Source organism: Centroberyx gerrardi, chromosome 3 (assembly GCF_048128805.1).
Source record: "Centroberyx gerrardi isolate f3 chromosome 3, fCenGer3.hap1.cur.20231027, whole genome shotgun sequence".
In the NCBI taxonomy this organism is placed as follows: domain Eukaryota; kingdom Metazoa; phylum Chordata; class Actinopteri; order Beryciformes; family Berycidae; genus Centroberyx; species Centroberyx gerrardi.
Genome location: NC_135999.1, coordinates 23,815,941 through 23,830,041, shown reverse-complemented (window position 1 = coordinate 23,830,041; position 14,101 = coordinate 23,815,941). Strand labels below are relative to the sequence as shown.

Genomic DNA, 14,101 nt, shown 5'->3' with positions numbered 1-14,101 from the left:
CGTTATGTCGGCCCCTGAATCTCTCTGTCTCTCTTCTCTTCTCTCTCTCTCTCTCTCTCTCTCTCTCTCTCTGTCTCTCTCACCACTAACTGGAGTGGGCAGCTATAAAAGGCAAATGGACAGTGCCCCCCCCCCCCCCCCCCCTCACTGCTGCCCTGCCCCCACAGGTCTTAAAAAAGCCTCCCCTCTCCCACAGTGGGCTCGCAGGATAAGTTTTAACAGCACTGCTAGTTGGGACAGTTTAAAATACGATAGTGTGTTTCTGATCATGAGAGAGTCTGTAAATCACTGTATTACTTTGTTCTTGCCCGTCCGTGTGTACAGATATGCCCTCCACCCAGTCTTTAAAGTTTTGAATCATGGCTTTTATTGGTGGACATTTCTTTTTTTCTATGTTCCTTTGCCTCCATTTTGCCATGGAAACCCAGCATGTATTGTAATGCCTTTGTGAGTGTGCTTTCTTCTGGCTTTTTTCTTCAGACTGGTGGCTGGTTGCCATAGGCGGGCCATGGGCAGCAGCCAAGCCTTACAAGGCCGTGCACCACTCAGGTGGGTGCTACAGAATGTGTTGTTAGTTGCATGCCGCCTAAATTCCTCACACATTCTTGCTTGATAATTGATCAGAAATGTGTCATGAATATACAGCCAATATTTCTGAATTCAAGATATTGATAACTGTTCTCTCGTTGTATACTGAAGCACTTTCTCTGTCTCTTTTACTTAAACTGCAGCACTACACACACACACACACTTCTAACATATGCATCCATCCAAGTGTGTGCCAGAGAACAACAGCAAGGCATAAGAAGTATTTTTACTCAGCTGTTTACTGCAATGCAAGTCAGATATTTAAAAGCACAACTACATCTGGTCAATTTTAAATAAATTGCTTTAATTAGATGACTGTAATAGCAGTGTAGCAAAGCAGTTGGTAATTAGTAGAGCTTTTCGTTGGTCCCCTAGCTCATTTGGAATAAGAAGGCCAACTAAAGGCAGCTACAGCAGCATGGCTTCATTGTGTGTCATTTATGAGGTGTTTGTGTGTGTGTGTGTGTGTGTGTGTGTGAGAGAGAGAGAGAGAGAGAGAGAGAAGGAGCAAGAACTAGTGTGTGTGTGTGTGTGTGTGAGAGAGAGAAGGAGACAGAGAGAGAGAGAGGGAGCAAGAACTAGTGTGTGTGTGTGTGTGTGTGTGTGTGCGTGGGGGGGATCTAGAATGCAGGGTGGTTACACAGTGGTTACCAGCGGTTAGTAATGATGCTTTGTAGGTGTTTGTCTGCTGCTAATGAGCTCTGACTGTGTGTGTGTGTGTGTGTGTGTGTGTGTGTGAACCATCAACAGTTAACCAAAGGCTTCTGAGTTGCTGAGGTCTTCAGTTGGTCTTAAGAGAGCTGCAGCCTCGCATAATTTAGCACACACCTTGTCCTTTGGTGCTTCTGTTGTACAAAATAGCAAAAACACACGGAAAAATAACGTATAAAGCAAGTGAATCTGAGATTTGTTAACAATTATTATAATTGGGAACTAGTTTATGAATGTTTTATCCATTATTCAATACTTCAGGAAGTTTGATGTTGCAGGCAGTTTATCTTGTAATGACTTATTTGGATTTTTATTATTATTTTGTTACGATTTATTTTCAGCTAGACACAAGTTGGAATGAAAAGTAGTAGCGTGGTTTGGCCACACGATGGAGTAATGGTACCTTAAATAGAAACCAGACAGGAACCATATGTGAACAGCCTAATCTGATATCTAATCCATAATCAGTTGCTTGCTTCAGTCATAAATGTATTATGGACTTTACATGTTAAGGTTTAGAAGGGAAACTGTTATACATTACTTTTGATCATGTTTCACACTGAACATGTTAAGGAGCCATCTAAACTGTTGGTGTTGCTGCCCTACTGTGTGAAAGTGCAGAAGGCTGTGTTGCTCCACCTTGCTAAAAAACGAGTTCCTGTTCCTTTAAGGGATCGCTCCAAACTTCAGCCCGGTGACGTTGCTTTTGGCATATTCCATACTGATAGAGGGTCCAGTGGCGGAGAGGGGAATCTCCTACTGCAAGAGCTGTTCTGTTCCAGGTGTTGAGCAAAAGCAGGTAAGAACATTTTAGGATGACTTGAACCAACTGTTATCTTCCTTCATATAGTAAATTGGTATCTTGGGATATTAACTATAATATGTAGCCATACCCTTGACTCTTCATCTTCACTATGTAAAGAAAAGTTTCATATTGCTATGTTTTCACCACTGATTTTATTAACAGTAATTACAGTTACAGCCTAAATAAAAACTTTTAAAAAGTAGCTATCCAGGTTGTGTTTTTATTACTAGAGTTGTAACTTTAACCTTAAGTATTCATCTTGAGGGAAATTTCAATATTTTAATCGAAACAGTGATTCAAGGGTTGTAGGACAGTTTTGAGATGTGCATAGCTGGACACTTTATTTCTTAATTCATTGTTACAAACTGTGGCTCCAAGTAGTGGCGCCTCACTAGCTGGCGGCATGGAAGGTACTTTTACACTTGCTCATTATGTACAGACCTGGCAGGAAATAAATGTGAAGTGAACGTCATTTCTTTTTCAAAGCGCTAAATGAACTGCTAGGGTCGAGCAATCAACCGTGGATTTTTACCCACTTTCGTTTTTTTAAATAAACTTTTTATTGCTGTCCAACCAACAAGAACAGTGAGCTGCAAGTGCTGCCTCTGTGTGTTCCAATAATCTGTTCAAATGATAACAGATTATTTCAACGAAGTCACCAACATTCATACAGTTACACCAGTTTCAATCTGTCAAAGAAAATGTCTTGCCATTAATGACGATGAACCCACCTATTTTAAGCTATTATGCGACTTATTGCAAGTGTTTATCTCTCTTGTTCGTCCTGTAAACACTTAATGACTAATCTGTTTTTTACAAAGCACAATATGAATGAATTTGACTTGGTTCGGCTTGGTCGCCTTCCAAAATATCACTCTTAACACTGTAATTCTTCTCCGCAGACCATTTTTTCATCATGAACACAGAGAACCATCCTGAATTTAATTCCTTAGAAGGAGACGGGACGAGTGAGTATCTGACTGCGTGTCTCTAATGTGAAAATGTATGTGATCACGCAGTTCACTTCCCGCTACAGCTGCCACCATCCTGCACACCACACTGCCTGAACGCACATGGCTGTAGAGTACTGAACGTTGAAGGTTTATATGTGATATGTACAGTCTACTGTCCATAATGTGCCACACACAGACCATAAGTCAGCGTTCCTACAATAATGTCACTAAGACTGAAGTGATTCTGATACTACATTATTCTAATAGATAACATTAGCATACTGACTCACTGTAGGCTAAGTGAAACCAAAATTAACATATTTTTACCCACAAAACTTGTTACTTTTCAGACGTTTGCAGTGATGTGACAGATGTGAAGCTGCAGGAGGAGGAAGAAGAGAGGGAGGACAACTCATTCAGTGGGAATGGAATGGAGTGTACTGAAGGTGTGATGGGTAGACACACACACACACACACACACACACACACACACATTCATGATAGGAAATGCATCATCAAGGTCCCAGGTGCCTGTGGGTGTAGTTCACGGTGTCTTTTTTTTTTTCTTTGCGGCCTGCACCGGTGCTGTTCATGACGTTTCATTCTGACTTTGGTCAAATAGTATTTGCAAATAATTCTTAGCATTTGATTTAGCTGGCTTGTAACTCCAGTTGTGTGGGATTTGCCACCAAGGGCGCCAGAAAGTTTAGACGATCACAGGAAAGTATTTGAACATCAAATTTGTATAGTTCTCTGTAATCAATAACTTAAGACACTATTGGAGTTTTCCTTATGTGGTAAACCATCACCCAACACTCATTGATAATCCAAGCACAAACAAACTTTTTTTATTAGATTTTTTTGAATATATTATTTTATCTGGTTTTATTCCTGACTGCCAGTGTCTGTCTCCACTTGGGTTACTGTTTGATAAAACTAATATCTTAATTTTGTCACTTAAATTATTCTACTATGTGATATTTTAATATTGTTAGATATAAAGAAAAAGGACCTAAAGGTATTTGAGAGACAGGTGCTTTGGACAAAAACCAAAAAGTTCGGTACTGAGAAAGCAAGCTGTCCACACTTGCATGATGCTTTAATGCAACGTTTTGGTCAATAAGACCAGATGTTTGCCTGATGAAGGTCTTATTGACCTTAACGTCACATTCCTTTCTCAATATTGTTATATATAAATTACATCCTTGGTATACATTTTTTGTAATGCATGGAATGTACAATATACCATTGCTCTAACACAATGCTGGAAGACTTTGTACATTTATATTTTGTGACCTTGCTTCAGATATGTGATATTTTGAGTGGGGAATTTTTTTACATATAGACTTGTGGCCTTAGTCCCTCGCTTGTCACCAAAAAACCCTCGGCGTTACAGACTACTCTCCTCTCCTATTTTTGCTTGCCACCCGTCTGCCGCACTGGCTGCATCTCCTGAAGCCCTGCTGTGCGTCTGAAGCGCAGCCTGTGGTTCACTGCTGTCAGACCCTGGACTCTATAACGGGCCTCTCAGGGCTCCGTGTGTGCAAAGTTTCCATAGCACCTCTGAGCGCTTTCCACAATACAAGGCGCTGCTCTTCAGCTCATCATCAGCCACCGCCGAGACCACAGTGTGGTTTCTGGATGGAGCTGAGCATGCTGGGGGTTGGTTGACACTTAGCAAGAGGCTATGTGACAAGGCCCTGCAAGCCAGGCCTCAGGACTAGGGGTGTCAACAGTTGCGGCATTAAGAAATATGCACATGTGTGGACAGGACAGAGTGTGGTGGTCAGATCCTGTATGGTGTGATGTTTCCTTGTCATGTAGGAACCTGTAGCTAAGCTCTTTGTCAGGTTACAAGTCTTAGAAAGATGGTACAGTAACAGATAGCAGGTTGTATTAAGGTTGTACTTGGAGGCTACTGAACTAGACCGCTATTGGCTGATCATTAACCCAGTAGGAAGATAGTTATATATAATATAGTTATACAGTTATAGGACTTTAGGTGCAGACTTTCTAAAGTTGAATTTGGGATTTGATTTTGAATTCTAAAATCACTCCGACCATGTCTTCTAGGGTGTTTAGGCGTTGCACATTTTAGAATTGACTATCATGATTTGTAATTTAAAACAGAAAAGTGTATATTCATGCTAGCTGCTCATTGCGTGCTTCTGCTTTCAACATCCTTGATACAGGCAATACACAATCAATCTGAAATCTCTATTTATAAAAGGAGATGAGGAATCGATGCTGTCAGTTTGAGATGTCTACAGCGTCTTCTCCTGCCCTGGTTCTAGTTTCTCTGCATTTAGAGGAAATGCCTTCCCCTTATCTCAAGCCTACATCTTCTGAATCTCTTTCTGACACTGTGCGTCAGCCCAAATTAACTTAGCCTCACTTTGGAGATGTGTTGGTGGTGCTAATACCAAACCATAAATACAAATGTAGAAGTGAGGACGTGTCATGTTCTGTTTGGTGCATTGCACTGTGGAGTCTCATCAAGCTTATTTACCTCCTTATTTGGACGTGAGAACAAACATGAACATTTGTACATACAACTATACATCACTCTGTATATCTATCTTTGTTAATTATTCATTTATTGGCACATGTATCAGTTATTTCATGTGTTTAAAGTATAGATCAGATGTTACTCCAAATATAATCTTTGCCTCTCCCTTACTTCCTCCTTGCCTAGATATGATACAACTGAAGACCGAGGCAGAAGAGATAGAAGATAATGAGCTGTACCTCAAGGCTGAAGAGGAAAAAGAGAACATACCAAAAGAGGAGGGAGAGGGGGCCAGCGAGGACGGGATGGAGGAAGGATTTGATGAAGAGAGGCCAGAGGAAGATGAAGACGAGGAGGAGGAGGAGAGGGACGGGGAGGGGGATGAAGAGGGAGACGCCCTAAATGAACCACAGGACCTGTCCCTGGTAGATTACACTCGTTATGAGAGCGCGGCCCTGCCAGACGCCCACGCAGCAGTGGCAGCAGGGAGCTACATGTCTGGAGCTGTGGCCCCCCGCAGCCAGGCAGCAGGCAAGCTCAACTGTGACATCTGTGGCCTGTCCTGCGTCAGCATCAACGTACTGCTGGTGCACAAGCGCAGCCACACTGGTAAGCACAGGAACACAGCCCAAACACCTGACCTCAAACAGCAGTTGTGCAATCGGCACATGGTTGATTGTGGGAGCAGATAGGGCCTTCTTTTCACTAGGTCAAGATGCTTGATTGAAGACTAATGTGTCTATGATGCGTGAGTCTGCATCATACTTGACGCACATGTCCTAACCAGTGCCACAGAATGCAACTTTGGTTATTTAAGTAGTTGTGCAATATCCTTTATGGTAATACACATGTAATGCGCATGCAGCAACCTCACATTGCCTGACAGGTTGCTTTTTTTTTGCAGTAATAGAAAAGTCAACACATCATATTACATCTACTGTCACTATTTTATGCTGAATTATGCAATTCCTATAATCATTCAACTATTTATTTGGACCATGCAGGAGTATATAAATGAAAGTATATAAATGAAGTGCATAGTTTCCCCATGAAGGTTTCATTGCATGGGAATTATACAAAAAGTGTAAAAGTATTGGAAAAATAATTCTTTAGCCTTGATACACAACTACACATTTTATGTTGTTTTCAGCCCATTGTCTCTCCACATGTTGTGATATTTGTTGTTGCAAAGAATAATCCCCATGTTGCCCCATCAGCACACAGCATGTTAAATGGCAACTGAAATCTACAAATCTAGTCAAGAAATTCAGGTGTTGAGGGCAGCCTGGTGGCTCAGCTGGCTAAGGTGCATAGTGTACCATGTACCCACGACGTCCTGGGATTAAATCTGGCCCAGGACCTCTCTCCTATCTCTCTCCTATCTTTCTTGTCTTTCTTCACTGTGACTAATAAAGCAGAAATGGCATTAAAAATAATATTTAATACAAATAAATTAAGTCTTGAGAAGGTCTTGAGAAAGACCATACACCAAGATCACACTTAATCCACAATGCATATGTTGCTGCACTCCATGTGAAGCGTTATTTTCAAGGATCCTGTGGCTCCAACATATTGAAATTAAGATGATCAGGCATGGTTATTGATTTTTCATCATGAAACCATCACAGTTAGCAAAAAGAGGGTAAAACAACATTCATGTTAGATTACACATGTATTATCAACACACAAGTAGAATAAATCCAGTGCATGCATTAACACCTGCACCTCAGCACAGTGCAGTGATGATCTGCAGTGATGCTGCGATAACAGATTATATCATGTGAAATGAGTGAACCTCCATTGGAGAACAACACATCTGACGCATTGAGTGTGATCGAGGGGTTAGAAAGAAAATGTTACAATGTGAAATGTGTGAGAACCGTTTCCATGGGGCCACACTGTGTTTTGTCTCAACCAGGCGAGAGGCCATTCCACTGCACCCAGTGTGGGGCCTCCTTCACCCAGAAGGGAAACCTGCTTCGCCACATCAAACTACACTCCGGGGAGAAGCCTTTCAAATGCCCCATGTGCAGCTATGCCTGCCGCCGACGTGACGCCCTAAGTGGGCACCTGCGCACCCACTCTGGTACCAGCTTGCCACCTGCACTCACTCACACACATGCAGTTCATATGCACTGATATGCAGCTGTGAAAGGATCCACACATTTTTTTTAAACTTTGGTAAGATATGCTGAGCATGCATTGTCCTTTTCAATAACATCCTGCCATGCCATGCTGTTCATACAGTTGCACACATTCACATCCGAGAGTTGGCCAGTACATCTACAGACTTTGACTGTTGGCTACCCATCATCTCCTTTGTACATTTAGGGTGAAGTGCCTTGCTCAAGGGTTTTAGGGAAGGGAGAGCATTACTTACTCACTTTCCACTCACGTGCTTCACCTGCACACATACTGTTCATTCTGCTTTACATCAATTATTTCCATGCCACTCCAACTACTGTATGAAACCAAGTACCTAAGTAAATTTACTTGCTGTACCATTTAGATGTTGCTAAATAGATGTTTCATGTGTGAATGTTTAACTGAAACTCCTGCTCGCAGTAGAGAAGCCCTTCAAGTGCAACCACTGCGGCCGCAGCTACAAACAGCGCAGCTCCCTTGAAGAGCACAGAGAGAGGTGCCATGTGTACATCCAGAGCAAAGGTCCTGCTGAGAGAGGTGAGCAGCCTCACACTTGGCCTTCTCTTTTTGACACGTTCCACCGCTCATATCTCAGTTACACTGAACACAAACAAGAGGTAAACACTCAAAGAAACACCAGCATGCCTTCACAGGACACCTTCAAACACATCAGTCACACATACAGTGCACACACACTCATTCAGGTTCACACACACACAACTATAACTGTGTTAATGTATCCAAACAACTGCATAGGCTACATAAACACATTTGTACAAACACAGCATGCGCACAAGCTCTTACATTGCCTTCAGATCCTGTTTTATAGCCTCATTACATTAATGAGCTTATGGTTGTTACCCCATCATTAGGGCTAAATAGGTTATGGCTGCTGTGGTTTGGAGCTGTTGCGCTATGAAGACCATTTCTCATGTCTGTAGCAGCAAAGGGGAAGCCAAAGATGTAGGACAAAAGTTTCACCCACTGCTCCCCACCACCATGCCTGTAACCTCCCCAGAACATGTCTGTACCTAGTTAATGTACAGGACAGTTGCAACACATGAACGATGCTCTGCTTTCGTGGTCACCAAATGTCATAAGTTTAAGCCTGATAGTGCCGTGGCGGTGAGGAAGTACATCCTCATCCTGTGGTCTCCTCTCCTGTACTGGTGAAGTAAAAAAGCACCAGGAAGTGAGGTCAATGGAGCTTGTGATCTCAAATTAATATCTTGTTCCTCCCAGTGTGAGTTTGCTTCAAGCAGCTGGGTTGTTTAAAGAGCAAGATTTTTTTTGTACTTCAGTTCATAACCTCAAATGCATTGGGAGGTGGACAGCTGCAGCTGCATGTACACTCCCTTCATTCATGATAGCACTTGATTGTAAAGAGGTCTTCATTTCCTTCTTTGTCTCACCCTGTCTTTCTCTCCTACTCCCTTGCTGTCTTGCTCTCTCTCGCTCTCTTGCTCACGCAGAGGACGGCCACACACCCAGAACTCAGATGGGCACTGAGCGCGCTCTGCTTCTCGACAGGCTGGCCAGCAACGTAGCCAAACGGAAGAGTTCAATGCCACAGAAGTTCACTGGTAAGAGCAGCCTCACTCACTACACTGAGAGATAGTTAAGCAGAGGCGCTGACCTCTAGCAGATCAAATGGAAGAGGGTAGGGTTGTGTTGTACTTTTTAGCAGAATATAGTATTATTTTGGATGTAACTACAAATTATGTATGCCTGGAAGTTTTGATTTGATTGATATTTTTGTCTACCTAATTGCTACGTGCTATTATACATTTATGATTTAATTAGGAATCAACATGGTCACTGCTCTGGTCTAAACTCTTACAGCTATTTGCTGCTGCTTGCTTGTTGAAATATATATATACTCTGTGCTTTTCACTGTGCATTTACACTAATTTAAATTTAGATGACCAAATGTATGTTTGTTTGAGTATTTCAAGTTATCTGTCTGAGCTATTTGTCTGTCTATTTGTCTTTGCTGGCCTCCTTCATTTCTTGCCAAACAGGAATTGAGGGCATAGCGCTGGCCTCACACCCTGCACCGCACCATAGAGTGGTACACCACTGCCCTAAATTCACAGCGTGAACTATATCGTAGGTGGGTATTGTTAACCATGCATATGAAAATTAGCTAGAAATGTGAGGTAATAGAGGGAGACGTACACTTGCAAACTCTCACACAAGCATACAGTCATACACCAGTTTAAATGCCCGCTTTTTAGGTTTTGATTCAAACGGAGATAATTTGTCCCAGTGCTGAATGATCAAATGACATCCGTTTCAGTAAATGGCTGACTTGGCACAACGATTTCCCAAACTTTATGGGCGTACACAACCATTTTCAGTAGTTATCTTGCACCTTTCTGGTTAAGCAAACCTAGCATTGGCTTATAGTTTCAGAATCGAGTCTCATGCTGCTCGCAAACAAGGGCGTATGGGTTAAGGACTCAATCTCTCAATCAGCTTGACAAATGAAGTGAGATCTTTCAATATGACAACCACAGGGGGAAAAGAGAAGTAATGTCTGCAACCACAGAGAGAGAGAAAACAGGCGAGAGCCGAGAAACGTGAGCAGGTGCCTCTCTGTCTTCTGCGGTGCAGCTGCAGTAGAGGCCTTCGTCTACTTCCTCTCAACCCTCTGTCCTTTCATGCCTCTACTGCTGTAAGCAGGAAGCTCAACTGCTGGGTCAGGACCTGCTCAGATGCTATAGCTTTTAAGTCTTTTTGTCCCATGTATCTGTCATGTGGAACTTTCCAGTTCACTGTTTAGGTTTTCCCTTTGTCGGCCTGGGGGAGACAATGTGCGTTTTCCTCCGTTGCCTCTACTCAAGACCAAGGTGGGGACCCGTAAGACTCATGTAAGGACGCATATTATATTTTCCGCAGCATCTCCTGGTAAGAACTGCTTTCACTGCTGCTTGCTGTCTGTGGTATTTCTCCGGCTGTGTTGGCAGATGAAGCACGGTTAGTTTGATGCCTTCTCCTGCCCAGTCTTGAGTGCTGTCTCTCCCCGTGTGGCTGGTCTAGGGGACAACGGTGTCTGTCTGGACCTGAGCTTTAACAGGGAACTCACCCACCGGACTGACGTCATGGACGTTCCGCCGGGCTCCCCGGGCGCCGACGCCCACCATCAGCAACAGCTCATCCTCTCAGGCCCCGACGGCGACCCAGCTCCTTCCCACAGGCCCTACCCCATCCCCTTAACCCGCAGTGACATCAGCCCCCTGGCCCTTACCAACGGTCACAAGCTGGGCCTGCCGCCGTCGGGCCTCGCGCATGCCGCCCAGCCACCCCAGGGACACCACAGCATGGACTCATTCCACACTGACAGCTCCCAGATCTCCCAGCCTCTCATATACAGCTTAGGGCACTTGCTGGGGGCGCCGAATCACCAGAACGGCCTCCCGCACCCCCACGCCCAGTCGGTCCCCTTGCGGCCCCTGGAGCCGTTACGGGTGGTGAGGGCGGACGGGGAGGCGGGGGTGGTGCCTGGGGCGGTGTACCCCTGCGGTCACTGCAGGGTGATCTTCCTGGACTATGTCATGTTCACCATCCACATGGGGTGTCATGGCTTCCGCGACCCGCTAGAGTGCAACGTGTGCGGCCACCGCAGTCGGGACCGCTACGAGTTTTCCTCCCACATAGCCCGCGGCGAGCACCGACTCGAACTGAAGTAGCACTCATGCAGAAGCTCACGTGCATGCACATGCATACACACACATACTCAGACACACACACACACACAAGCTCACACAGACATATATACACAAGCACACACACACACACACACATTCACTCACGTAATCAGCCAGTAGCTAGTTGTATCAGAAATTAATAAGTATAGCATGAAGTAGCATCTCTCTCTCTCTTTCTCTCTCTCTCTCTCTCTCTCTCTCTCTCTCTCGCTCTGTGTGTGTGTGTGTGTGTGTGTGTGTGTGAGATACATTTAGGGAGTGTGAAACATATCAGTATTAGTCTTAGTCATGTTGTACTTCTCATCTGAAAAGATGGCCTGTAAAAGTGTTTATACGGGAGTAATTGTACTTCCTTTTTATACATAAATATCTACTTATGAAGGCTGCTTATGATCATGTAACTGCTGTTTATGTTGTATGAAGCTACATTCAAATGTTCGACGAAAGTAGCCGAAATAGTTACATTTACTGTCTGCTCTTGATGTTTTCCTGTTGTATGTATTAAGGTGTAAAAATAAAAGAGAAACCTTTTTCTTTTTTTGTCGCACATAGACTCTACCTTGTTGAGAGAAATTTAGCTGCTCTGAAAAAGACTTGCCAATTCAAGACAGCAGAAAAAAAAAAATCCTATTATCTCGAAGGTCACATGTCTCCTTTTAGGCTGTGGTTTTGAGAGAAGTGCAGTTGACAGCTTCAAAGGACATCACTTCGCACTGCACCATGTGCTGGTTTCTCACTCCTGAATTTTATACTCATTTAGCACTTCCACAAGTCAGAGACGGTTCATAGTATTGCAGAGACATTTTAGTTGTACAGAATAAAAGTATAAGAAGCATAAAGTATAAAGCTATATCCAGGAAGCATGGAGGCAGCTAATGGGGATCTAAATGAAAATAGAAGTAATTACAAAAATAAGGCACTATTGACGTAAAGATTTCTCTGGCAGCAAGTTAAAGCTTTTTTTAAGTATATCAATGCAGCTTTTCCCTATGAGGATGAGCCTCCGTACCCCAACATTAGCTGAGAATTGGTATGTTCTGAAAATTATCAAATCAGGTCAAATGACAAATGATGCTTGCCTTCGTTATGGGAATGTCTCCTAATTTCATCATGGGATTTACACATCACAATCTTTTCCCCCCGGATGCTGAGGAAATAATAGCAGTGGATAGCGAGGTCGCTTCATGCCAGCGTCCCTCTGCTGGGAGAAACGAGGCACTGCATGATCATGTCACCCAATGAGTTTTCTTGATATCTTTTCTTGTGCAACATCACTCTAGAGCAGCAGGTTCCCACAGTGAGGTCCGGGGACCGCCATGGGGTCCTTGAGGGGTTTCCAGGGGGGTGCCAAGCAAAATGAAGAACAGCTTGATTTCATTGTCATTTCGGTAGCTCAATGAAAGAATGTACAAGGATGATTTTTTTATCATATGTTTCACTCTCCCCACTGTTGTAGTTCCATACTAAATCATATCTACCAACAAAAACCTTGTCAGATGGGGTTTACTAGGGCAAAATCTCATCAAATGCGGGTTTATGGTTTACTGTGCATCTATTTGGGGGACTTCGGTATGAAAAAGCTTGGGTACCTCTGATTTAGAGGGGCCTTGAAAGCTAAAAGCCAGGGTAAAACTTAGCACAAGATAACTTATTCTTCTGTTGCACAGTTTCTTAAACCTGATGTTGACCTATGTAAAGTTTCTTTGGAGTGTTTCGGCCAAGGCATTAGACATAACATAACATAAATCAAAATGTCAGTGCATCAGGCTGTGGGCTTTTCTTGAAGCACATGTCGGAGCAGGGACGTGGTCACGCCTCGCTGCCTTCAGACCAGAACAGGGTGTGAGCCTCATCCAGCTGCCACCGCACTATCTGTCTTCTCCATCAGCGCCAGTTCCCTTTTCTCTCTCTGGGTCTGAAGAGAAGTGACACTTATGAGGCAAACTGTCATCACAGCTTCGTGTCCATATGTCGGGTTAAAAAGCCCAGTCATCCATTTGAAAAGTATGGCCCTGTTGCTTCTTTTTTTGGCATTATAAGGGATTGACTTTAGGGTATTTTGTTGCAGAAGCTACCAAGAGATTTGATGAGTTTGAGCACAATTGCATAGGTTTAACAAGATTAAAGTTCATGTTAGGGTAAGAGGATCAAGTTTTAGAACATAGTGAATGGTTCCAGTCTTCCAGTGATCCTGACATCAAAGAAACATGTGCAGGGGGAACGGGAATAGGACCTGTGTGTAGTCATTGTTGCTTTTTCTCATTTGATGACCCCCCGTCTCATTGTCTAAAAAGCCCCATCTGCCCGAGCTGCAGACTGTGAAGTCCCACTTCCACCATAAAGCTGGCTTGCCAGACAGAGTTTACTCAGCCAGACAGGAGTCATAAAGCGACAATAACGGAAGTCCAATTGACACGGAAGGTTTCTAGTGACATCTGCTGACTGAATAAGGACTCCACTTGACAGCCAAAACCAAAATGAAATAAAAACTGATGTATTTTAACTGCGACGACACACTTTACACAGGGTTTGAGAACAACTAAGAAATCAAGTGAAGAGGTTATAGTAATAAAAATAATAAAACTACAAGAGAACACACAAAAATAAATATTTCAAGTACTACAATACAGGGCTGCTGGACTTCCTGACAAACAGCAATTTGAATTTGCTTTCATTATTG

General features: G+C 43.3%; 1 protein-coding gene across 2 annotated transcripts; it reads left to right on the top strand.

Moving 5' to 3' along the window:
• Positions 1–1,997: 1,997 nt before the first annotated feature.
• LOC139924846 (zinc finger protein Aiolos-like) lies at positions 1,998–11,954 on the top strand. 2 transcript variants are annotated; one of them, XM_071916041.2, is made up of 8 exons: positions 1,998–2,098; positions 3,007–3,072; positions 3,408–3,503; positions 5,753–6,175; positions 7,485–7,652; positions 8,135–8,248; positions 9,184–9,294; positions 10,754–11,954. In XM_071916041.2, the coding sequence occupies exons 2-8, from the start codon at positions 3,021–3,023 to the stop codon at positions 11,401–11,403; spliced, it is 1,614 nt and encodes a 537-aa protein (XP_071772142.1). In that variant the 5' UTR covers positions 1,998–2,098; positions 3,007–3,020; the 3' UTR covers positions 11,404–11,954. The 2 variants fall into 2 exon arrangements, with proteins under 2 accessions (XP_071772142.1, XP_071772141.1); XM_071916040.2 differs by having other exon boundaries at positions 8,132–8,248.
• Positions 11,955–14,101: the final 2,147 nt, after the last annotated feature.

Coding starts and splice junctions, on each gene's coding strand:
- LOC139924846 (XM_071916040.2), top strand. CDS start 3,021: ATGAACACAGAGAACCATCCTGAATTTAATTCCTTAGAAGGAGACGGG. Junction 3,073..3,407: donor CTTAGAAGGAGACGGGACGA/GTGAGTATCTGA, acceptor GTTACTTTTCAG/ACGTTTGCAGTGATGTGACA. Junction 8,249..9,183: donor CAAAGGTCCTGCTGAGAGAG/GTGAGCAGCCTC, acceptor TTGCTCACGCAG/AGGACGGCCACACACCCAGA.